General features: G+C 50.3%; 1 protein-coding gene across 1 annotated transcript in view; it reads left to right on the plus strand.

The window, feature by feature from the left end:
* Nucleotides 1-15,059, plus strand: part of KCNK13 (potassium two pore domain channel subfamily K member 13) — a 105,466-nt gene extending 90,407 nt beyond the window's left edge. Inside the window, exon 2 of the mRNA XM_069597312.1 lies at nt 13,529-15,059. Coding sequence (XP_069453413.1) covers nt 13,529-14,301 — 773 coding nt within the window. The 3' untranslated portion in view covers nt 14,302-15,059. The remainder of the gene's footprint in view (nt 1-13,528) is intronic.
* The last annotated feature ends 9,482 nt before the right edge of the window (nt 15,060-24,541 follow it).

Below are 24,541 nucleotides of genomic sequence, written 5' to 3' on the forward strand. Positions count from 1 at the left end.
CGGGAAAGGAAGGAGGCTTCTCCCCTCAAGTGCTTGCAGGCTTGGGAGCAGTTTGTTCAAAATCGCCTTTCGAACCACTGACCCAGGCAACAAGGGTAAGGAAGGGCTCAGGCCAGGCCTCCACCACTCAGAAGGTAGCCTGGGTAGTAGCCTCAGTCTCCTTGCCTGAAACACCAAAGCTTGGGTGTGAGAGCTGTGAAGCCCCTTTCAGCTCTAACAGCTGTGGTTCCACGGTCTGTGTAGAGACAGTGTGCCTAGTGAGACCCTTCAGACCCATCACTGGAACCCCCTCCGCAACCAACCCAAGAATAATCTACGGGGTCTGCTCTTGCCTCCTTTTCCCATCCCAATGAAGGGTCTCTTCAACTGAAGGGTCTTTTGAAACTGAAGGGTCTTTTGGGGGAAAAAAATATCCACAAACTCCTTTCATCCCACACAAAGAAGCATTTCTGAATCAAAAGAAGATTATGAAGACATTTATTCAAGTCAAAGTTTGATTTATTAGTGTAATGAGATAAACCAAGAGGAATACTTCTTCCGGGCAGGTGTTTACATGCAATCTGAAGAAATGTCCCAGAATATTTTCAAAATATTTTAACATAGTTTTCTCAGTTTAAAAGTAAAGATTTTTTTAAAAAACAAACCCATGGCCTACCACACTGGGTACTGTAGGCTTTTAAAAAGTGATGAAAGATACAAAACATTAAGAAACAGTTACATCACCCACGCTGTCACCACCCTAAAACGACCTGATTGAGCCTTTGTCTCTCTGTTTGTTTCCTTCTCTGTATTGGCAGACATTGGTTCCAGGCCCACCTCTTTTTCGGGGGCGCTGGTAAACGACAACCAGTCTGAGAAGAAACCCACTCCTGTAGGTGACTAGCTTGAGAAGCGGGCTTGTGGCTTGTTGCTGCTTAATGGCATATGATGGAAACTTTGCCGGGGGGCTTCTGGAAAGGCTTCTGTGCTCTGATAACGATGTAAGCAGGGTAGGAACAAAACACGCGCCGACTCTGGACTCGGGTGTGTGAGGGGGTCCTTCCTGAAGTGCTGGCGTGGGAGGCTGGCCGACACGCTGATGGAGCCAACGTCAGAAAAGGCGAGGTGATCGTGGCTCATAGATCTTGTTCCAAAGCCACCTAATCAACTGTTCCTGGAGCTGCCCTGCCTCCAAACGTCCTGTTCTACGAGATGATGCATCCCCTTTGTGTTTAAGCCACCCTTATTTACAATAGTTGTTACTGGCATCCAAAACCACCTTAACTGCTACAATATACAGAACTGTATAAATACGCTTTGTGAAGTTTATTCTTTCATCCAACAAATGATCAATGAAGACGAGCCAGACTAGAGTCTTTCTGTAGACACATCTTGGCTCTGCTTTTTTCCATATAACATTTTCTCTAGTCGTTACAAATTCTTTGCATGTGTAATTTTTAAAAATTTATTTACTTTTTAATTGAAGGATAATAGCTTTACAGAATTTTGTTGTTTTCTGTCAAACCTCAACACGAATCAGTCCATGTAATTTTTAAATTGAGGTATAGTCGATATACAATATAAGTTACAGGTGTACAGTACAGTGATTCTCAATTTTTATAGGCTAGACTCCATTATAGCTGCTATAGAATATTGCCTGTATTCCCTACGTATGTATCCTTCTAGCTCATTTTGTACATAATGTATGTGTATATCCTATGTATATTTTAAATTTCATTTTATTGAAGGGCAGTTGTTTGTGATGTGTTGGTTTCGGCTGCGTAGCGTAGCGACTCAGTTACACGTGTGTGGGTGTGTATAGAATACACACCTCTCTTCGTATTTTCCACTATGGTCTATTTCAGGGTGCCGAGCAGTCTCCTGAGCTGTGCGGTAGGACCCTTGTTGCCCCATTCTGCGTACACCACTTGGCGTCTGCTGACCCACACTCACTGCATCCCTCCCGCACCCCCTCCCCCTTGACAACCCCCAGTCTGTTCCCTATGGGTCTGTTCCCTACGAGTCTGTTCCCTATGAGTCTGTTCCCTACGGGTCTGTTCCCTACGAGTCTGTTCCCTACGGGCCTGTTCCCTACGGGCCTGTTCCCTACGAGTCTGTTCCCTATGAGTCTGTTCCCTACGGGCCTGTTCCCTACGAGTCTGCTCCCTATGAGTCTGTTCCCTACGGGTCTGTTCCCTACGAGTCTGCTCCCTACGAGTCTGTTCCCTACGGGTCTGTTCCCTACGAGTCTGCTCCCTACGAGTCTGTTCCCTACGGGTCTGTTCCCTACGAGTCTGTTCCCTATGAGTCTGTTCCCTACGGGTCTGTTCCCTACGAGTCTGTTCCCTACGGGCCTGTTCCCTACGGGCCTGTTCCCTACAGGTCTGTTCCCTACGGGTCTGCTCCCCGCTGCTTTCACAGGTGAACTCGCTGGCGTCATGCTTCAGGTTTCACACATGAGTGATGTCGCATGCTATTTGAGTTTCTCTTCCTGATTTTCTTCCCTCGGTATGATCATCTCTGGGTCTATCCACGTTGCTGCAGGTAACATTATTTCATTGTTTGGACGGCTGACTAGTTTTCTACTGTTCATATGGGCCCACCTTCTTTACCCACTCATCCGTTGAGGGACGTTTAGGTTGTGAACTGTGGACAGTGCTGCCGTGAACTCAGGCGTGCAGGCACCTTTCCAGACCACAGTTTGCCCAGAGACTTGCCCAGGAGTGGGTCTGCTGGGCCACACGCCAGCTCCGTTTTCAGCTTCCTGAGGAACCTCCGTGCTGTTTTCGCGAGTCTGTTGGCCATCTGTACGTTTTCTTTGGAGGAATGTCTGCTTATTTCTTCTGCCCATGTTTCAACTGGGTTGTTTTTTTATTATTGAATTGTATGAGCTGTTTGTATATTTCGGAAACTAAGCCCCTGTCGGTCACATCATTTGTGATATTTCCTCTTAGACCGTAGACGGTTGTTTCATTTTGTTTATGGTTTCCTTTGCTGTGCAAAAGCTTATCAATTTGATGAGGTCCCATTTGTTTATTTTGCTTTTATTTTTACTGCCTTGGGAGACTGACCTAAGAAAACCTTGCTACCATTTATGTCAGAGAATGTTTGCCTGCTCTCTCTCTTAGGAGCTTTATGGTGTCATGTCTCGTATTTGACTCTTAAGCCATTCTGAGTTTGTTTTGTGTGTGGTGTGAGAATGTTCTAACTTCACTGGTTCACACGCAGCAGTCGAGTGTCCCAGCACCACTTGCTGAAGAAGCTGTATTCTCTGCATTGTGTGTTCTGGCCTCATTTATCGAAAATTAACTGGCCATAGCTGTGTTTGGGTTTATTTCTGGCTTTCTGTTCTGCCCCGCTGGTCCACGTGTCTGTTTTGGGGCAAGGACCACTCTGTTCGATTTCTGGAGCTTTGCAGTATTGTCTGAAGTCTGGGAGGGTTTGGCATCCTGCTTCTTTCTTTTTCCTCAGGACCGCTTTGGCAATTCCTGGTCTCTGGTGGTCTCATATAGATTTTAGCATTACGTGTTCCGGTTCTGTTGCGTATATGTAATTCCAGTGGCTTCAGCTAAATGGCTACTTTTACTTAGCTGCTGCCCTATTATCTGCCATTCAGGTTGCTAAAGATTCTCATTGTTAAAAGTAAAGGCAGGTGACATCAGTGTACACACATAAGTAGTCACATTTCTGATAGTTTTGAAGATATAGTCCTTAAAAATTATAAACAAAAAGATATAAATACTTCTAAGATGTCTGATACATATTCTCAGATTGCTGTCTAGACAATGTATGCTGATTTGCAGGCCTCCACACAGTGTTTGCTATTTGCTACTGCATGTGAGGGCACTCTCATGATACACATTTTTCCCCAAATGTTTCCAGAAAAAATTATGATGAAAGTCTATAGGACACATTTGATCAACAACTCAGTGGCATAAAAAAAGAAAAATGGTAAGGGAGACTGTGAACAAAGGAAAGAGGCGTGAAAGATATGCTTCATGGACCTCGTTAGGATCCTGATTTATACAGGTGATCTGTACAGTCTGGAGAGACTGGAATATGGACTGGGTATTATTTCCTGTTAAGAAGCTGGTGTTAATCTCGTTAGGTGTGATAACGACGCAGTGGTTACATCCGGAAAATAAAGTGCTTGTCAGTTACAGAGGCATCATTATTAATGGATAAGATGGCATGCTGTCTCGGGTTTATCAATACTTTAAAAATCTCCAGCAGGTAAAGGGGGTGGGGTGGGATAGGGAAAACATGATTGGCAAGATGTTGACAGCTGCTGAAACCAGGAACTGTGAGTTTACTGTGTTCTCTCTACCTTTGTGTGTATTTGAAAAGCATAATGCGAAACTTTTCTATTTTTCGCCTTAATTTTTTAAGAGAATATTTAGACAGTATGTGCTCGAGGGCCGGGAGTGGCAGGTCTTGCTCTGTCCTCCTGGTCCAGGTGAGGGGCTCTATGGGGGTGGTGGGCCCCTGGCCAGGCCTGCCGCTTCCTTCCTGACCCCAGGGACACACCCAGGATCAGGAGCCACCCTGAGGTTGCAATCACATCAGAAGCAGATCTGGAATAGTCAAGGGGGCCAGATGGACGCAGACCACCAGGCGAGCCCCCGCCTCGGCCTCCAGACCACACCGTGCCCACAACCCCCGATCAGCTGGGCCATGCGCTCCCAGACTCGGGGGCTGGACACAAGCCCCGTGACCTCAGACCTGAAGCTCAGGGACAAAACGGTATGCTGAAAAGCACGCCGTCTGACAATCAGCGTCATGCGTGTGTATGAAACACGGGGGGACCAAACGCATGGGGTGCAGCGGGGTTTTAACTCCGACTGAACGGCGTCGCATGCTGGGAGCGGCACCCGCGCGCTCCCGTTGTGTGTCTGAGTCAGGGAGGACGGCGGGTGTCCGCGTCTGACGCCGGCCGCTCCCGACCGTGTCGGCTTCGGCAGCCCCTCGCGTGGGTGTGTGTGTGGCGCGCGGGGCGGCGGACGCTCGGCTCGTCTCCCTCCAGTTCTACTTTCAGCGCGCGCGGCCGCGCCTGGGCTCTCCCCGCGCTGCAGTCAGGTGGGAGGCCGCGGGCCTGGAGACCAGACAGCCCTCGGTGCTAACTAGGCTTCACCGCTGCGAGTGGCGTGGGGATGAGGAGTCAGTGAACCGGGCAGAGAGCAGGCTTCTGATAACGCCTGTGCCCGTTTCCCCACCGAGGAGGACCTTGAGGCTTATTATTTCCAATCCAAGGCATTGGTAATGCCCAGTAACAGGGGACTCAAAAGAGTGGAGACTTTCTGTGAAAATGCCTGCTTATTCGCTGACACACTTTTAAGCTCTGAGAGCAGTCCGAGCTATGGAAACACCTCTAACTGCAAACACTGGGAAGCGGTCTCCCGTGGCTTCTGTGAACACCACCACTTGTCCTGTCTTCTGTTACTTTTGCTGATTAAAAAGAGGGCAGTGATCAAGAAAATTCAGTAGGTAATCAACAGTCATGGATTATCTTGATAAAACTGAATGTTTTAAAACCAGCCAAACGAGAAAGAATCTAGAGATCCTAAATTCCTGGGACAACTGGCGGGAAGAGATGATGCGGTTTGTGTATGCACGTATATTACTCAGCCATGAAGAGGAGCGGAAAAGGAACGCCACTGGCAGCGATGTGGGCGGACCTAGAGAGTGTCAGAGAGTCTGAAGTCAGTCAGAAAGAGAAAAATATATTGTCACTTACTTGTGGAATCTATAAAAAATGGTATGCGTGCCTGCCAGTCACGTCCGACTCTCTGCAACCCCCATGAACTGTCTACGGGATTTCCCAGGGAAGAATACTGGGACGAGTTGCAGTTTTCTTCTCCAGGGGCTCTTTCCCACCCAGAGGTTGAACCCATGTCTCTTGCACTGGCAGGTGGGTTCTTTACCCCTGAGCCTGGGAAGCCAGGAAAATGGTGCAGATGAACCCATTCGCAAATAGTCTCCAACGGAGAGAACGAGCCTGGTCAGCCAGGTGGGGAGCAGACACCGTGTAGAAATAGGTGACTAATGGGGGCCTACTGGGCAGCGCAGGGTCGCGACCCAGCGGCCTGTGTGACCTAAACGGGAAGCGGCTCTAACAAGGAGGCGATGCAGGCATGCGCGCAGCTGAGTCACTTTGCTGAACAGAAGGAAAAGCCCGGTGTTGGAAAACGACTCTACTTCAGTCCTCGGCCAATCTGCCAATCTCTGCAATGTCAGAGCATCACTAGGAGTCTCATTCATTAGAAACACAGCAGCTCACCAAGCGTGTCAGCTGCCTTCAGCACTGGCCCTGTGTGTACCACAGGCATTTGTCCCAAGGAAGGCTGCATTCAGGGCCCTGAAGCCAGGGCAGAGCTGGCTTCACCCTGGCCTCACCCTGCCTTGCTTCGTGGACAGCAGTTTATCTGTCCCAGCCTGGATGCCGGGCTCCCGGAGGGAGGGCCCTGTCCAGGCCATCCCGGCGTGGCCCCGACTCCTAGCGCCAGTTTCCGGACCCGACGGCCGCGCGGTGAGTGGTTGCTCTTGCCTTTGCCGGTTGCGGTTCTGTCGCTCGGCCGAGTCCGGCTCTCTGAACCCCGCGGACGGCAGCACGCCAGGGCGGGAGCTGCGTTTCACTCCCTTTGCTCTGCTCTCCAAGAGGAAAATCACTGAGTCCTCTGTGCGTCAGGAAGGAAGGTTTTAAATACTTACACATTGTTGGCAGCGCTGGGTCCCCACTGACGTGCAGTTTTCTCTACTCGCAGTGACTCGGGGATCCCTCTCATCGCCGTGTGCAGACTTCTCACCGCAGGGGCGTCTCGGGCTGTGGGACTCAGGCTCAGGGCCCGTGGGCCCCGGTGTTGTGGTGTGGCTTTTGTGATTGTGGTGTATGTGGCTTTGGTGGCTGTGTTGTGTGGCCCCGGTGGTTGTGGTGTGTGGGCCCAGTCGTTGGAGCACACGGGCTCGCCCGCCCTGCAGCGTGTGGGATCTTCTTGGGCCAGGGATCGACCTGGTGTCCTTTGCGTTGCAAGATGGATCCTTAACCACTGGACCATCAGGAAGGGAAGCTGCTCAGTTGTGTCCGACTCTTTGCGACCCCGTGGACTGTCGCGCCAGGCTCCTCTGTCCCTGGAACTCTCCAGGCACGAATCCTGGAGTGGGTTGCCATTTCCTTCTCCATGGGATCTTCCCGACCAGGGATGGAACCCAGGTCTCCTGCCTTGTGGGCAGACGCTTACTGTCTGAGCCCCAGGGAAGCCCCTGCAACACCAGGGCGGCCCAGAAAGGACGGTTCACTACAAGAAAGTGTTGGCCCTCTCGAGCCCTGCGTTACACGAGTGAGTCCCCTGGCCCTTGGCAAGCGTTTCCCCTTGCCCCTCCGTTTGCAGAGCTGCTGCTATTTCTGGGCCTTCTCCATTTCAGTGACTTTACCCAGTTTCCGGAATGTTGTTGGGTCAATAAATGGCCCCAGATAAACACTGCTCCTTTCCCCTGCATGTTGCCTCAGTTCTGTTTCAGTGAAGAGAGCCAAGGTACCCATTAGCTTTACAGCCTTGGGTGAGGACTCCAGGTTTCCTTTTTACATCTTCTTCGTGCAGGAACATGCAGAAGCTTTACTGGTTTCAGGAGTTCACTGAGCCGGAGGAGGTGCCCCAGCGCCCCTAGATCAGGAAGCAATCACTCAACACCTTGCCGACCCCGCTGTGTTCCTTGGACTAGGTAGAAAAAAACCGCTGCTCTCAGTTCAGTCTGTAAACTCAGTTTTTTCTTAACCCTCTGCTACTTCAGCCGCCTCATTTCAACTCGAGCTTGGGGATAAGAATTAAAGGTACTAACAAAGAAAAGACAACAAAGACAGAACTTCCTTACCTCAAACGAGGATGTCTGATAACGAAGCCCACACTGCCAGGAGTCACTGAGCACCTTTAAGTTTCAAAACAAGGGTTCCAGAGAAGAGATGACGGTCTGACATTCCACCACTAAGGGCTGGGATTGTACCTGCCATCAGAATTATCCCCGGTCCCTTGCTCCTTCCTTACCAGGTCATCCTGTTCATTCCACTCCATGCCATCCAGCTAAAAAGCTAAAATGTGGTGTCTTCCTCCCGCCTCTTGGAGGAATTAATTGCATGCTAAAGAGTAGCTACATGCGATTAGTGTCCGATGTAATGCACTTTAGGACTTCCCTGGAGACTCAGGTGGAAAAGAATCTGCCTGCAGTGCAGGAGACACGGGTTCTATCCTGGGTCAAGAAGATCCCTGTAGAAAGAAATGGCAACCCACTCCCGTTTTCTTGCCTGGAGAATCCCACAGACAGAGGAGGCTGGCGGGCTACAGTCCATGGGCTCACACAGAGTCAGATACAACTGAGAAAGGAAAGTTGAATTTAATTGGAAAACTAAACAGTAACTCTATTCCTTTCCAAGGCAAACCATTCAATATCACAGTAATCCAAGTCTATGCCCCATCAGTAACGCTGAAGAAGCTGAAGTTGAACGGTTCTATGAAGACCTACAAGACCTTTTAGAACTAACACCCAAAAAAGATGTCCTTTTCATTATAGGGGACTGGAATGCAAAAGTAGGAAGTCAAAAAACACTGGGAGTAACAGGCAAATTTGGCCTTGGAATGCGGGATGAAGCAAGGCAAAGACTAATAGAGTTTTGCCAAGAGAACGCACTGATCATAGCAAACACCCTCTTCCAACAACACAAGAGAAGACTCTACACATGGACATCACCAGATGGTCAACACCGATATCAGATTGATTATATTCCTTGCAGCCAAAGATGGAGAAGCTCTATACAGTCAGCAAAAACAAGACCGGGAGCTGACTGTGGCTCAGATCATGAACTCCTTATTGCCAAATTCAGACTTAAATTGAAGAAAATAGGGAAAACCACTAGACCATTCAGGTATGACCTAAATCAAATCCCTTATGATTCTACAGTGGAAGTGAGAAATAGATTTAAGGGCCTAGATCTGATAGATAGAGTGCCTGATGAACTATGGATGGAGGTTTGTGACACTGTACAGGAGACAGGGATCAAGACCATCCCCAAGAAAAAGAAATGCAAAAAAGCAAAATGGCTGTCTGAGGAGGTCTTACAAATAGCTCTGAAAAGAAGAGAAGCGAAAAGCAAAGGAGAAAAGGAAAGATATAAGCATTTGAATGCAGAGTTCCAAAGAATAGCAAGGAGAGATAAGAAAGCCTTCCTCGGTGATTCATGCAAAGAAATACAGGAAAACAACAGAATGGGAAATACTCGAGATCTCTTCAAGCAAGTTAGAGATACCAAGGGAACATTTCATGCAAAGATGGGCTCGATAAAGGACAGAAATGGTATGGACCTAACAGAAGCAGAAAATATTAAGAAGAGGTGGCGAGAATACACAGAAGAACTGTACAAAAAAAGATCTTCACGACCCAGATAATCACGATGGCATGATCACTCATCTAGAGCCAGGCATCCTGGAATGTGAAGTCAAGTGGGCCTTAGAAAGCATCACTACGAACAAAGCTAGTGGAGGTGATGGAATTCCAGTGGAGCTGTTTCAAATCCTGAAAGATGATGCTGTGAAAGTGCTGCACTCAATATGCCAGCAAATTTGGAAAACTCAGCAGTGGCCACAGGACTGGAAAAGGTCAGTTTTCACTCCAATCTCAAAGAAAGGCAATGCCAAAGAATGCTCAAACTACCACACAATTTAACTCATCTCACACGCTAGTAAAGTAATGCTCAAAATTCTCCAAGCCAGGCTTCAGCAATACGTGAACCGTGAACTTTCAGATGTTCAAGCTGGTTTAGAAAAGGCAGAGGAACCAGAGATCAAACTGCCAACATCCATTGGATCATAGAAAAAGCAAGAGAGTTCCAGAGAAACATATATTTCCGCTTTATTGACTATTCCAAAGCCTTTGACTGTGTGGATCACCACAAACTGTGGAAAATTCTTAAAGGGATGGGAATACCAGACCACCTGACCTGCCACTTGAGAAATCTGTGTGCAGGTCAGGAAGCAACAGTTAGAACTGGACATGGAACAACAGACTGGTTCCAAGTAGGAAAAGGAGTATGTCAAGGCTGTATACTGTCACCCTGCTTATTTAACTTATATGCAGAGTACATCATGAGAAATGCTGGGCTGGAAGAAACACAAGCTGGAATCAAGATTTCTGGGAGAAATATCAATAACCTCAGATATGCAGATGACACCACCCTTACGGCAGAAAGTGAAGAGGAACTAAAGAGCCTCTTGATGAAAGTGAAAGAGCAGAGTGAAAAAGTTTGCCTAAAGCTCAACATTCAGAAAACGAAGATCATGGCATCTGGTCCCATCACTTCATGGCAAAGAGATGGGGAAACAGTGGAAACAGTGTCAGACTTTATTTTTTGGGGCTCCAGAATCACTGCAGAGGGTGATTGCAGCCATGAAATTAAAAGACGCTTACTCCTTGGAAGAAAAGTTATGACCAACCTAGATAGCATATTCAAAAGCAGAGACATTACTTTGCCAACCAAGGTCCATCTAGTCAAGGCTATGGTTTTTCCTGTGGTCATGTATGGATGTGAGAGTTGGACTGTGAAGAAAGCTGAGCGCCGAAGAATTGATGCTTTTGAACTGTGGTGTTGGAGAAGACTCTTGAGAGTCCCTTGGACTGCAAGGAGATCCAACCAGTCCATTCTAAAGGAGATCAGCCCTGGATGTTCTTTGGAAGGACTGATGCTAAAGCTGAAACTCCAATACTTTGGCCACCTCATGTGAAGAGTTGACTCATTGGAAAAGACCCTGATGCTGGGAAAGATCGAAAGCAGGAGGAGAAGGGGTCGACAGAGGATGAGATGGTTGGATGGCATCACCGACTCAATGGACATGGGTTTGAGTGAACTCCGGGAGCTGGTGATGGACAGGCAGGCCTGGCGTGCTGCGACTCATGGGGTTGCAAAGAGTCCAACACGACTGAGCGACTGAGCTGAACTGAACTGAAAGAGTAACAGTGTGCGCTCATCCAGGTGTTTGGGAAAGGCGGCCCTCTGGCGCCCCCTCAGGGAGCAGCAGTTATAATCTCAGGAGCTCACAGACGAAGGTCTGATCTGACTCCTACCGGGAATGCGCTGGGGGCCACTGGGTCAGCCACGGCAACAAAGCAAATCGGTAGTTTGCCCATAGCAGGCTGTTACCAGGAAAGAGGATTTTGGGTGAATCCAAGAGATCCCAGCGATGGGGCCCCAGCTAGGAGACTGGATCTGATTATGCAAACAGCAAGGTTTGATTTGAATTTAAAAAACCGAACCCAGTGAGGAATGCTGAGGACTTACTTTTCAAATGATGGTTGTTTTTTTTTCAAAAGGACTTTGATGCCTGTCCCCTCAGACAAATAAGATCCCTTAGGTTTACTGAATCAGTTGCTTGGAAGGAATTTATGTCCCTCAGGGTGGGCTGAAGCTTAGCGAGCGCCCCTGATTGACAAGTGCTGAGTGTCTTTCTCTTCCGTTTCTCCTTTTTCTTAGTGGTGTCCACTGTCCTACGATTGGTATTCTTAATTACATGTCTGTGTGTGGGAGTAGAAAGGTCAGTTCAGTTCAGTTCAGTCGCTCAGTCGTGTCCGACTCTTTGTGACCCCATGAATCGCAGCACGCCAGGCCTCCCTGTCCATCACCAACTCCCGGAGTTCACTCAGACTCACGTCCATCGAGTCGGTGATGCCATCCAGCCATCTCATCCTGGGTCGTCCCCTTCTCCTCCTGCCCCCAATCCCTCCCAGCATCAGAGTCTTTTCCAATGAGTCAACTCTTCGCATGAGGTGGCCAAAGTACTGGAGTTTCAGCTTTAGCATCAGTCCTTTCAAACAACACACAGGACTGATCTCCTGGTTGGATCTCCTTGCAGTCTGAGGGACTCTCAAGAGTCTTCTCCAACACCACAGTTCAAAAGCATCAATTCTTCAGCGCTCAGCATACATGACTACTGGAAAAACCATAGCCTTGACTAAACGGACCTATGTTGGCAAAGTCATGTCTCTGCTTTTCAATATGCTATCTAGGTTGGTCATAACTTTTCTTCCAAGGAGTAAGCGTCTTTTAATTTCATGGCTGCAGTCACCATCTGCAGTGATTTTGGAGCCCCCAAAAATAAAGTCTGACACCGTTTCCTATCACAGAATAAACACTTCACTACACGAGAGCTCCATGAAGGCAGGGCCCAGGTCTGCTTTTTCCCACCGTTCTAGTCCCAGTTCCTTGAATGGCAGCCAATAAGTGTTCATAGAGTAAGGGAATTCCCACGAGTCTGTGTGAGACTTCTTTGCACGAGCCTTCGGGTGTCACTCTGAACAATGGCTGTTCGGTCTGGCTGTTCGGGTTGTCTACTGTGCAAGAACGTCTAGCAGAACTGGGAGGGGAGGCTGGAATGCAGCCCTCGTTCTCATCACCACGCTGCTGTGGCTGGCTTGGAGCCCACTTGGAGGAAGAGGTGCCTTTTTCTTATTTGCAGTGCCGCACCCTACCAGCTCTGAGCAGCCCAGCTCTGATCAACACTTTATGTCTTCAAAAGGAAGTGGGAATTCTCCCTCCCATTCCTAGAAAGGCTGGGACGGAGTGTTTTTAAGGGAACTGTTTATTTAGGTCCTCTGAAGTGAAAGTCGCTCAGTCGTGTCCGGCTGTTTGTGACCCTGTGGGCTATACAGTCCATGGGATTCTCCAGGCCAAAACAGTGGAGTGGGTAGCCCTTCTCTTCTCCAGGAGATCTTCCTCATCCAGGCATCGAGCCCAGGTCTCCCACATTGCAAGCAGATTCTTTACCAACTGAGCTATCAGGGAAGCTCCCTCATTAACTTTTTCTTAAACCTGAAGTGAAGGGAGGTGAAAGTCTGACTCTTTGTAACCCCATGGACTTCTCCAGGACAGAATGCTGGAGTGGGTGGCCTTTCCCTTCTCCAGCGCATCTTCCTGACTCAGGGACCGAAGTGGGGTCTCCTGCATTGCAGGCGGGTTCTCTACCAGCTGAGCCACCAGGGAAGCCCAGGAATACTGGAGTGGGTGGCCTATCCCTGCTCCCGGGGATCTTCCCCAGCCAGGGATGGAACCCAGGTCTCCCGCACTGCAGGCGGGTTCTCTACCAGCTGAGCCACCAGGGAAGCCCAGGAATACTGGAGTGGGTGGCCTATCCCTGCTCCCGGGGTTTCTTCCCCAGCCAGGGGTGGAACCCAGGTCTCCCGCACTGCAGGCGGGTTCTCTACCAGCTGAGCCACAGGGAAGCCCAGGAATACTGGAGTGGGTGGCCTATCCCTGCTCCCGGGGATCTTCCCCAGCCAGGGATGGAACCCAGGTCTCCCGCACTGCAGGCGGGTTCTCTACCAGCTGAGCCACCAGGGAAGCCCAGGAATACTGGAGTGGGTGGCCTATCCCTGCTCCCGGGGATCTTCCCCAGCCAGGGGTGGAACCCAGGTCTCCCGCACTGCAGGCGGGTTCTCTACCAGCTGAGCCACAGGGAAGGCCCTCTGCCGGCCATCACGGCGAGACTCACGCTCCTCCGATTTCTGTCTCCCGCAGGGTTTGGGATGGCCACGCCAGCGACAGTGGGCGGGAAGGTGTTCCTGATCGTCTACGGCCTCCTGGGGTGCTCCAGCTCCCTCCTGTTCTTCAACCTCTTCCTGGAGCGCCTGATCGCCGCCATCGCCCGCGTCTCGCGGCGGCGCGGCGCGCGGAGCCCGGGGCGGGCGGCGCCCGGGAGGCCGCCGGCGCGCGTGCTGCTGCTGGCGCTGGGCGCCGCCTCCCTGGCGCTGTGCTGCGGCGCCGCCGCGCTGTACGCGGCCGCCGAGGGCTGGGGCTACCTGGACGCGCTCTACTTCTGCTTCGTGGCCTTCAGCACCATCGGCTTCGGGGACCTGGTCAGCGGCCAGCGGGCGCGCTACGACGGCCAGGGCCTCTACCGCGTGGCCAACTTCGTCCTCCTGCTCTCGGGCGTCTGCTGCCTCTACTCGCTCTTCAGCGTCGCGTCCGTCCTCGTCCGGCAGGCGGTGACCTGGGCCCTGGGCCGGGCGGCGGGCGCGGGCTGCGGGCGGGGCCGGGGCCGGGGCCGCGTGCGCGGCGGGGCCCGCGGGGCGGCGGAGGCGGGCGGCGGCTCGGGCGAGCCGGTCTCCACGAAGGGCGCGCTGGCGGCCGGCCAGGCCTCCCCGGCCGTCCCCCAGGAGCAGCTGCCCGGAGCGGCCGGCGGCCGCGCGCGCCGGGCCAGCGCGCCGCCTGCGGACGACGAGTTCTCGGGGGGCGTGGGCGCCTTCGCCGTCCTGAACGGCAGGCTGGCCGAGACCAGCGCCCGCAGGTAGGAGCCGGGCGGCCCGCCGCGCGCCTTCTGCAGCTGCTCCCTCCGCCTGGAGCCCTCGCGGGAGATCTCTTCTCCAGCAGGCTGCCCCTTCCCAGGGCTGCGGGACCTGAAGCCTCGAGGCCTCTCTCCTTACCGTCAGCCTTCTTTAAGTCTGAAGGCACTTTAGAAGTGACCCACACAAGCAGTCAGTACGTGGCCTCCTGACTCATCTTGCTCCAGAATCTGAACCCAAGAGAGGGACGCTTCCTTAAGCCTCGATTTCCTGCTGTCCTGTTCTGCATCTGGAAATACAAACCCTGAAGACGCGAGTTCTCCCCTGGGAGTCGGAACGACTGAATTCACAGCCTCCCCGAGGCGCTTCAGCGAGGGGAGAGCGCGACTGGGCTTACTTCTGGCCGAGCTGCCCTCCGGGCAGATGTTTCTGGGGTGCTGCAGCTAGGGAGATCACCTGTTCCTCCTTATGCCTGCTTCTCTTTTTTTGTTTCTCTGTTCTTTTATTTGTAAGAGCTTAGGGCTTAACTGAGGTGCCTGTGGGACCCCAGCATGGTTAAGAAAATAAAATTCAGCTTCAGGCCTTTAAACCGCAGCAAGGTGATGGGGAGAGTCCACTCTTGTCCCTGAAGACTGGAGCTTGCTGTGTTCCTTTGAACGGTCCCAGAGACCACTGCAGTTTTACCAGGGCTTGGGGCCCATTGCAGAGATAATGACTGTCTATTTATTAAAATTGAAAATTTAATAAAGCCTCATTTTATTAACAAAGCTTACATGAGTGCTCATTAAGGATGTTGGGGTAGAGTGCTTCATTAAACGGGTACTTACTGCACTCACAGAAAAAGGAAATAAGAAATTAACCTTGAGGGATTGCGAACATCATCTCGGATTCTTGGCTGGAGAAACATTCTAGACCAGATAATGAAACCTGGCTCTTCCTGTCTAAGCCTCCTGGGTCCTGCCTCTGGGACTGTAACAAGCCTGATGATATTACCTGGCTTATTGTTAAAGCAGTCCATGCCATGAACGAGGGCTGTTGATCTTCATCAATGCAGAAGGTTTGGGGGATGAGAGCAGGGTTTATAAGAGATAACTGCTGTTTTTTATAAGCTAAGAATGGTGTCCACATGGCACTTTCAGAAATGAGGAGGAAAGATGGGCCCCATAAAGAGGATAATGCAGAAAAGCCCTGCCTGGTGAAACTGAACTGTTGAGCAGAAAGCATCAGACTGGGAGGACCCTTAGGAACCATCTCATCCAACCTCCGTGCTTTTGACAGAAGGAGACAGAGGCCCGAAGGGATTGCCCCTCGTCTGGGCGCTCAGGCTGATGGTGAACAGCCGGGAGAAGCACTCTGGTCCCTGAAGAGGTCTGGGCTCTTGGCCCATGATCCACCCAGCCTCAGTGCCTGAAACGGCTCCCTCTCCAGGCTTTTGCCTTTTCTTCCAGCTGGCAAACCCAAATATTTCGTTTAAGGTCCCAGGAGTGCCCCAGAGCCACAGTGTGATAAGCAGCAGCCCTAGGCTTTGAACTTAGGGCTCCTGAGGCTCCAAAAATCAGAGACCTTCAACCACCAGTTTGTAATACACTTAAAGGGCAGCAGCCTGGAGTACTGCAAAACCCTTGTTAGGAGCCTCTGGTCATAAACCCATCTCCCCAGGGGCTTTGCCTGCAAGAGGCACTGTGGGGAAGTGGGGGGGGAGCTGGGTCCCCATCCCTAGGGGATTTCTTTTATTTTTTAAATTTCTTTATATTGGAGTATAGCCAATTAACAATATTGTGATCGTTTCAGGTGGACAGCAAAGGGCCTCAGCCGTACGTGTACATGTGTCCATTCTCCCCCAGACTCCCCTCCCATCCAGAAGCAGGAATCTGTGCTGCACCAAAAAGTCCAAGCAGGCGGCAGGCAGGAGGACTGCGGTGAGCATGCGCCAACATCCGGGGAGGGGTGGCTCTCTGGAACTAAGGCTGAGTCTGGAACGCTCCCAACATCCCCGCCTCCACACTCAAGCTCCAGGTGACAGGCATCAACAGCACACCGCTAGGCGCCCAGGAGCGCAGAGACCCTCTCTCAGGAGGGTGCAAGGAGGAAGCCTGAACTTCAGGATCAAACTGACCTCACCCCGGCAAACCGCGTTTCATCCCAGACACGGCCTTGCTGCAGGACTGCGAGCGTGAGGAGCTCTGAGGGTGACCATAGCAACAGGCAACCTCAGTCTGATCCAAGCATCCACGCCAAGCGTTCATCGGCAGGAAAGGCATGCTCGTGTCTAGACACAGAAGCTCGGCCTCAGTCTCTACTGGCGAACACAAGACGCCCAACTTTCAAGGAAAAAATCAGGAAGCAGGCAAAAAAAATTAAAAAAGAAAACATTCTCCAGGACAAGGCAACTATCAGATCTGAAACAAATGTTAGAAGTATCTGGCAGGGAATTTAAAATCACTATTTGTAAGTTAAAGATTCAACAGGGAAAGGTGGACATCAGGTAGGTAATTTCAGTGGGGAGATGGGACATATAAGAGTCAAGTAGAAATGCTAGAAAGAAAAAGCACAGCAACAGAGATGAATGGCGCCTTCAACAGACTTATCAGTCGACTGCCGCAGCCAAGAAGAGAGTCCATGAACCTGAAGAGAGAAACTGCTCAAACTAAAATGGAAAGATGAGAGTGAAAAAGAAAACATGACGTCCAGGAGCTTCGGGACCAAGTCAGACGGGTTATCCCAGGAGACAATGAGAACAGAGCAGAAGATACTTCAGAAGAAGTAATCGCTGACAGCTTTCTAAAATCCATGACAGAAGCAAAGAAGATCCAAGAGACTCATAGGACACCTAGCAAGTTTTATATAAATATATATATGTATTTACATATATACATATATGTATATATATATATATAAACACATATAATAAACACACTAGATATATCTAGGCCTATAATCAAATGGCAGAAAACAAAAGACAAAGAGTCTTGAAGACAGCTAGAAAATAGGTACATTCACAGGCGCAAGATAAGAATTAGATCTCATCAGAAACCATGCCTGTAATAAGAGAATAGCATGACATCTTTAAAACGCTGAAATTTTAAAAAGAGGCCCTGTCAATCCCAAATTCTATATCCAACAAACACCCTTCAAACAGGGAGGAAAAGCAAATACTTTCTCAAACAAAAATCTAGACAGTTCATTGCCAGCAAATCTACCTTTCAAGAAATGTTTTTCAAAATTCTTTAATATTTTAAAACAATGAGAGAGAAAGAGCATAGAAGAATTCTAATTAGTGAAAGTAGAAAAAAGTAGTGAAATAGCAAATTACCGTTAGAACCCCGAAGTGGTGATTGCTGCAGGCGAGACCTACGGACGAAAACCAAAACCAGCGATGTCGAAGTTTAAGCAGAACCAGGGTGTGTGCAGAGATGCCCTGGCGGAGGCCTCGAAGGACCTCCACCAACTACCGAAATATTAAGGCATCACAAAAAGAACTTTACGGTGGAGAATTTTAGTGACTTTGAAGTGGAGAATTCTGGCAGACACCACTTTAATCAAGTGAGCAGAGCTGATGTTACCAGCTGTGAGTACCGACATCTGAAATGACTCGTTGAGTCGGGGATAGCATCTGAGGCATCCTTGCCAATGACATCAGTCTAATCTCACAGACAGACTTAAATTGAGGGATGTTCTACACAATTACTGACAGATACTCTTCAAAAGTCTCAAGCCAATGAAAGACAAGCTTAAGGAGGCATGACGACTAATTGCCACGTGGGACCCTTCGTTGGAACCTGGAATATAGAACAAATGGTAGTGGACAAACCAAGGTGAAGTTCAGTAAATTCCGTAGTCTACTTAATAGGATTATACCTGTGTCACAGTCTTGGTTTTGATAACTGTTCTGTGGTTATGTAAGATGTTAAGTGAGAAGTTGGATAAAAGGTATGTGGAAACTCTGCACTATTTTGCAATTTGACCGTAAGTCTAAAATTATCTCAAGTAAAAAAGAAAAAGCCCAAGACTGCCTCGAGTTTGCACACAACCAGTCACACCGGGGTGCGTGCTGCGACTTGAGTGCAGCGCCCCTGGGACTCCAGTTCGGTTCTCAAGTCCTTGCAGGTCTTGGCCTTGCTCGAAAGCAGTGAGACTTCCCTGGCAATCCATTGATTAAGACACTGCCTTTCCAACACAGGAGATGTGGGTTCAATCCCTGGTCGGGGAACTAGGAACCCACATGCTACGAGGCCAAAAATTAATTAATTAAAAAAATAAAGCAGTAGTTTTGCGAGTGTGCACCCCAGATCAGCAGCAGCAGCAGAAATAGGGCACTGGGTGGGAATGAAAATTCTCCGGCCACACACCTGACTTCAGGAATCAGAAGCTCTCGCGGAGAGAGGGGAGGAGAGGGTGAGACGCGTGGAGAGTAACATGGAAACGTACGTGACTGTGTGCAAAGCAGATAGTCAACGGGGTGTGCTGCACGGCTCAGGGAACTCAAACAGGGGCCCTGCACCAACCTAGAGGGGTGGGAGGGGGGTTCAAAAGGGAGGGGACACAGGTAAACCGATGGCTGAGTCGTGCTGAGGGGTGACAGGAAGCAACAAAATTCTGCGAGGCAACTATCCTTCAATTAAACAATGAAAAAAGAAATCAGAAGCTCTGAGGGTAGGGCCCAGAAATCTTCAACAAATTTTCCAGGCGTTTTTATTGCCCAATAAAGAAAGCCTCCCTGAGTGTGAGCTATAAAGGACAAGAAAGAGACCCTCCTCGGGGGCCCAGCCTGCAGTCCCCTCAGGCTGTGCCCTGTAGCTGCATCCCAGTGCCTCCCAGAAACTAGCATTGTCCGCACCTCAGAGCCATTTCTAATCATCTTGAATTTCCCAAGTGATGCTTTAGCCTTCTGGATTTAGGCAGAAGGCAGTGCTTTTTTGTTTTCAAGGGAATTTTTTTAAAAAAGTATATCGTCTCATAGTTGTCCTTTGGTAGATTTCTGTGCATCCCTTGCGCGTTTGCGGATTGAATTCTGTTTACTCTTCCCAGCAGCTGGCCTTGGAATTTAAGTCGTTTCAGAATTCCCTGCCATCGGGAGCCACGCAGCCAGTGTGTGCATGTGTGCGTGCCAAGTCACTCCAGGTGCTTCCAGCTCTGTGTGACCCTACGGACCATGGCCCACCCGGCTCCTCCGTCCATGAGATCCTCCAGCAAGAATGCTGGAGTGGGGTGCCATGCCCTCCTACAGGGGGTCTCCCTGACCCAGGGATCAATCCCACGTCTTCTACGTCTCCTGCACTGGCAGGCGGCTCTTTACCACCAGCGCCGCCTGGGAAGCCCTCAGTGTGTACTGCCTTCCTCAGAATCACCACAGTCCCCTAGGGAGACTGTTTTTAATGCCGATTTTCAGGACTTTGCCCAGACCTTCTCCGTCAGAACCTCTATGGGTGGGGCTAAGGAATCTGCGTTTTTAATTGTGATATGCATCCACCCTTGCCGCGGTCCAGCCCTGGTGGATCCAGGGTGATTCGAAGGGGAGATGGAGTAGGCGAGGAAAAGACTTATTTATTTATTAATATAAGATTAAATTAGGAAGAAATAGTATAGTAGGAAAATTAAGTGGAGAAAAGAGGGTGAATAACTTGGTTTACGTGGAAAGCCAGTAAAGTTCCAGACCAGGAGCTTGTACCACCTACGTTAGGCCACCGGCGTCCGTTTGAATATCGGAGGGTGCCTCACCTTGGGCTCCCCCTCTCATGGATCTTAGAAGTCGGGGCAAGTCCCAGGTGGGAATTCAGCCTGAAAAGGAGTAAAGAGGAGACACGGGGGAAACCAGTCCTTCCCATGACTGGCCCCCCCTATTGACCTTCAAGGCCTTTTATACTTTTGATTATACATAGAGATCAATGGGTAATGCAAAGTTATGCAGCGTTAGCAGCCCAGACTCTTATCAAAACCAGGCTTTTCTCTCTGCATACCTGTCTTAGGTGATTTACATCATCTTCCGGCCAAAAGGGCCAATTCACATTTACAGCCTTTTTCCTGATAAGGGTTTGTCAACCAGAAGACTTACTTGTGTTGTTCTTCGCAAAGTCTGGTGCCACTCTCAGAAAGCACTAAATAAAGTTACATTCTTACATAGCAAAGACACAGCAATTTATAACAAGTAAAAGGAGTACAGTGATTTGTAACAAAAGAAAAGTAATTAACTCAAAAGTCGAGTGTTGTTGACATCAAAACTACTATATATCTTTTTCCATATCCCGTTTACATTGATTAACATCCTCCCAGGTGCCTGAAAGATAAAGAATAGGGAGGCCTGGCGGCAATCATTGAGTCAACAGTGAAATCCCGTCACCAATATGATTTTTAGCTCTTTAGAAAAGGCTCTGTATCTTTAAGATGCTTTAAGCTTTGTGCCTCTCGCGGCTGGGGGGCTGTAAGCAATTCACAAGCTGTAAGAGGTCTGGGGGAACCTGTTAGGCAAGCTAGAGAGTTATCAGAGGGGGTTTAATTGAAACATCCCTTTCAAATGCAGAAGGCTAAAGCCCTGAGTTGACTTTTTCCAGAGCGTGTCAGGAGAGTGGAGAAGCAGAGTGCAAGGCCGGCAGTTTTTGGTTTTGGGGGCACCTGCTCAGGAAATACCAGGGGAAGCCCTGAGGCCTGACTCACCTTGCCCATCAGGCCTCCGCCGCATGACTTGTCACGGGTGGGATTCCTCACACTGGCTCCCGGCACACCCTCCCCACAAAAATCAGTCCTTTGGCGTATTAATATTTCAGAACCACTGCCTGGCAGGATGAGGTGGGAGGAAGAAAAGGACCTGTCTCCATTTGATGAGAAGGGTTCATGAACACCCGAGATCGTAAATCACAGCAAAGCCTGTGCATTCAGGTCGGTTGGGCTGATGGCTGCTGAGATGATCAAAAACTGGCATGGCGCACCGAGTCCCATCATACCTTCTTGACTTTGTCTAACCTATACGTGAACGTGGGCACCACCCCATGTGCTTCTCCACGTGCATTAGAAACACTCATCGCTGCTTTCTTGTGGGTCCTTGAAAGTCAGCTCAACATTTAGCATGTCTCAAGACCCGCCCCGGTGAGCTGCTTTGAAGGTACAGTGCAAATCTCAGGGAGGCCCTAACTTCAGGGACACACTGAAAGCACATTATGTAACCAAGGGTTGAAAACAAAGCATCCGAAACATTTCCACGATGACCAGAGAAGTGAGAGTCCGTGTAGACTGAGAAAGTCAGGGAGGTCTGCGTGGAAAAGTGGGCTGGAAGCAAGGGCTGGGAGAACAGGCATGTGCAGTGGGGAGCTCCGTGAGGAAGGCAGGCCAGCGAGGGGAGTGGGGAGGGTCACGGCTGCAGGCAGGGTGTGTCTGCATCAGAGCCAAGGCGATGAGCACCTCCCCTGCCCAGGAGGTCGGGATTGGAAGCGAGCTTGAAGGCAGAGGAACCTGCTTGCTCATCTTTTTCCGGAATTCTTCCCTCCTCTACGGAGAGTCAGATAGTGACTGCAGCCAGGAAATTAAAAGACTTTTGCTTCTTGGAAGGAAAGTTATGACCAACCTCGCCAGCATACTAAAAGGCAGACATTACTTTGCCAACAAAGGCCCGTCTAGTCAAGGCTATGGTTTTCCCAGTGGTCATGTATGGATGTGAGAGTTGGACTGTGAAGAAGGCTGAGCGCCGAAGAATTGATGTTTTTGAACTTGCTGTTGGAGAAGACTCTTGAGAGTCCCTTGGACTGCAAGATCCAACCAGTCCATTCTGAAGGAGATCAGCCCTGGGTGTTCATTGGAAGGACTGATATTGAAGCTGAAAAACTCCAATACTTTGGCCACCTGATGCAAAGAGCTGACTCATTGGAAAAGACCCTGATGCTGGGAGGGATTGGGGGCAGGAGGAGAAGGGGACGACAGAGGATGAGGTGGCTGGATGGCATCTCCGACTCGATGGACGTGAGTTTGAGTGAACTCTGGGAGTTGGTGATGGGCAGGGAGGCCTGGTGTGCTGCAGTCCATGGGGTCTCAAAGAGTCGGACACGACTGAGCGCCTGGACTGCCTGATACTGAAGGGGAGTCTGCCCTGACTCCTCTCTTTCCTTTACTAGAGTCCCTTCCCTTCTTGGTCATCCTGGGTCCTCTGGAGCTTTACACTAACTGCAAGGATCCTTTAAATTCTCCGTGCATTGCTTAGACTTGATCTCCTGGGAATGGAAGGTAGCAACCAGCACCAACGCCTCTTACACCTGGAGAAGGGACGTGGGACAGAGGAGCACGCTGAGTGGGAGGCACCATCTGGGGAGGATGGTCAGGGCACAGCCCATCGGTTAGCCGGGGTTGTGCAGAGAAAGCAAGCCCACGGGCTGTGCAGACACAGGGATCCGGTTAAGGGGCTGGCCACGCGAACGTGGGGGCTGGCTCGTGCAAGTCTGCAGGGCAGGCCAGCACACCGGGCTCGTCCAAGTCCGCAGGGCAGGCCAGCACGCGGGGCCCAGGAAGGGCTGACAGCGTGGCTCCGGTCCAGAGAGAGTCCCGGGCTGAACGCTCTCCTCCTCCAGGGACCTCAGTCTTTCCTGTTGGCGTCTTCAACTGATTGGAGGAGGCTCACCCACATTTTGAAAGATCATCAGCTTGACTCAAGGTCTACCAATTTAAATGTTCATCTCACCTCAAAATACCTCCATGGCAACATCCAAACTGGTGTTTGACCAAATATTTGGGTACCTTGTCCAAACCAAGTTAACATAAAGTTAACCATCATCACATCCACTAAATCCCTCAGAGCCTAAAGCAGAAGAAAATCAGAAACTCTCCTAAGGCCTGAAATCCCCTCCAGAGATTCAGGGCTTCAGAGAGGATGCCTCTCAGCTCCGAGGGAGGGGCGGCAGTCCTCTGAGTGTCCGGGACCACCTCCCCGACACTTTCCCTCCGCTCAAGGGGCAGCTGGTAGCTGCTCTCTACACGCCTGGTGCACAGCTGCACCTGCGCCCCGGGGATTCTGCCCCTCCCTTCACACAGTGACGTCTTTCCCCAGGCAGCCACTCTGTGTCCAGTCTTCCCTGCTCCAGTCTCCAGGGCGGCTCCCATCTCCAAGTGACCCGTGAGGGGGAGCCCCAAGGTGAGAGCTTGGACCCTTCTCTTGCCTAGATCAGCTGGGCCTGAGGAAGGGACGATTCTGTCCTCCTCTGAGGGTGGACGCTGCCGTCTGCAGGCCCCTCTCCAGCCTCTCTCCTTCAGCCGGCACCCTCTCCTCTCACTGCACACTCGCGCCACTCGGGAACTGCGAACAGCGCACGCTGCCCGGCCCTCCCTCCCGGGCTTCTGGCTCAGCGGGTCTGGGATTTTGCTTGCTCGTGAGTATTATTCAGTAGCTTCCGTGGTTGTTACAAGAGAGGCTTGCCTGCAGTACCAAGTTTATGCTGTATAAATCGCTACATAATTCTGTGTGTCTGTGTATTTTTTATTTTCCCTGAGCTATATTTTGTAAGATTTGTTTTGAAATTTTTAGCGTGGCTCAGGGGAGAGGTGGTTTGTTCCCTCAGTCAGCCTCGAGAGAAGACCATGAGTAGGAGGGTCGGATTAGACAGTCATCCCGGCCTCCTGAAGGGCAGCTGCCGAACGGGCTCTTCTTTCTTGGAGCCACACTTCAAACCACAACTTTCAAAAAATTAAAGTAATAATCCTAAAATGTACAGTGAGCAAAAATAGATTTTTAAATAGAAGATATCTTTAACTCAGTGAAGGAACAAATAGGAAAGAAAAAAATGAGAGATGGCAGATCGTCCAGAGGAGGATCGGAGATGCGTCGCGCTGTGGGTGCACGCACGGCGGAAGGAGGGTGCTGGGGTGAGACTGCTGTGCCCAGAGTCCGAGTCCCCAAAACTGAGAGAATAAGACGTCCACAGCAATGCAGAAGCATAAAGGGGTTGATTGCTAGCTCGAGCTAGGGCCCAAGTCTCATCCAGCACAGTGGAATCTTGACGAGGGCCCCGAGCTCTGAATCACAGCTGCTTATATACAGGCGGTTTTTTGTCTCAGCAATAGTGTGGTTGGCGTGTGGTGACTGACTCAACCTTGGGTCATCATGGTGACCAATTTAACCTTGGTGTCATCGGGGACCTTGGTGTCATCAGGGACCTTGGTGGGGCTTCCCAGAATTGTGACTCGTGCTCACAAGAGCCTGAGGCCTAGGCCTAGTGTGGCCCGTCGAGCCAGTCATGGCTCAGGTCAGGTCCCAACAAAGACTGCTGAGTTAGTT

Source organism: Ovis canadensis, chromosome 7, assembly GCF_042477335.2.
Source record: "Ovis canadensis isolate MfBH-ARS-UI-01 breed Bighorn chromosome 7, ARS-UI_OviCan_v2, whole genome shotgun sequence".
Taxonomy (NCBI): Eukaryota; Metazoa; Chordata; class Mammalia; order Artiodactyla; family Bovidae; genus Ovis; species Ovis canadensis.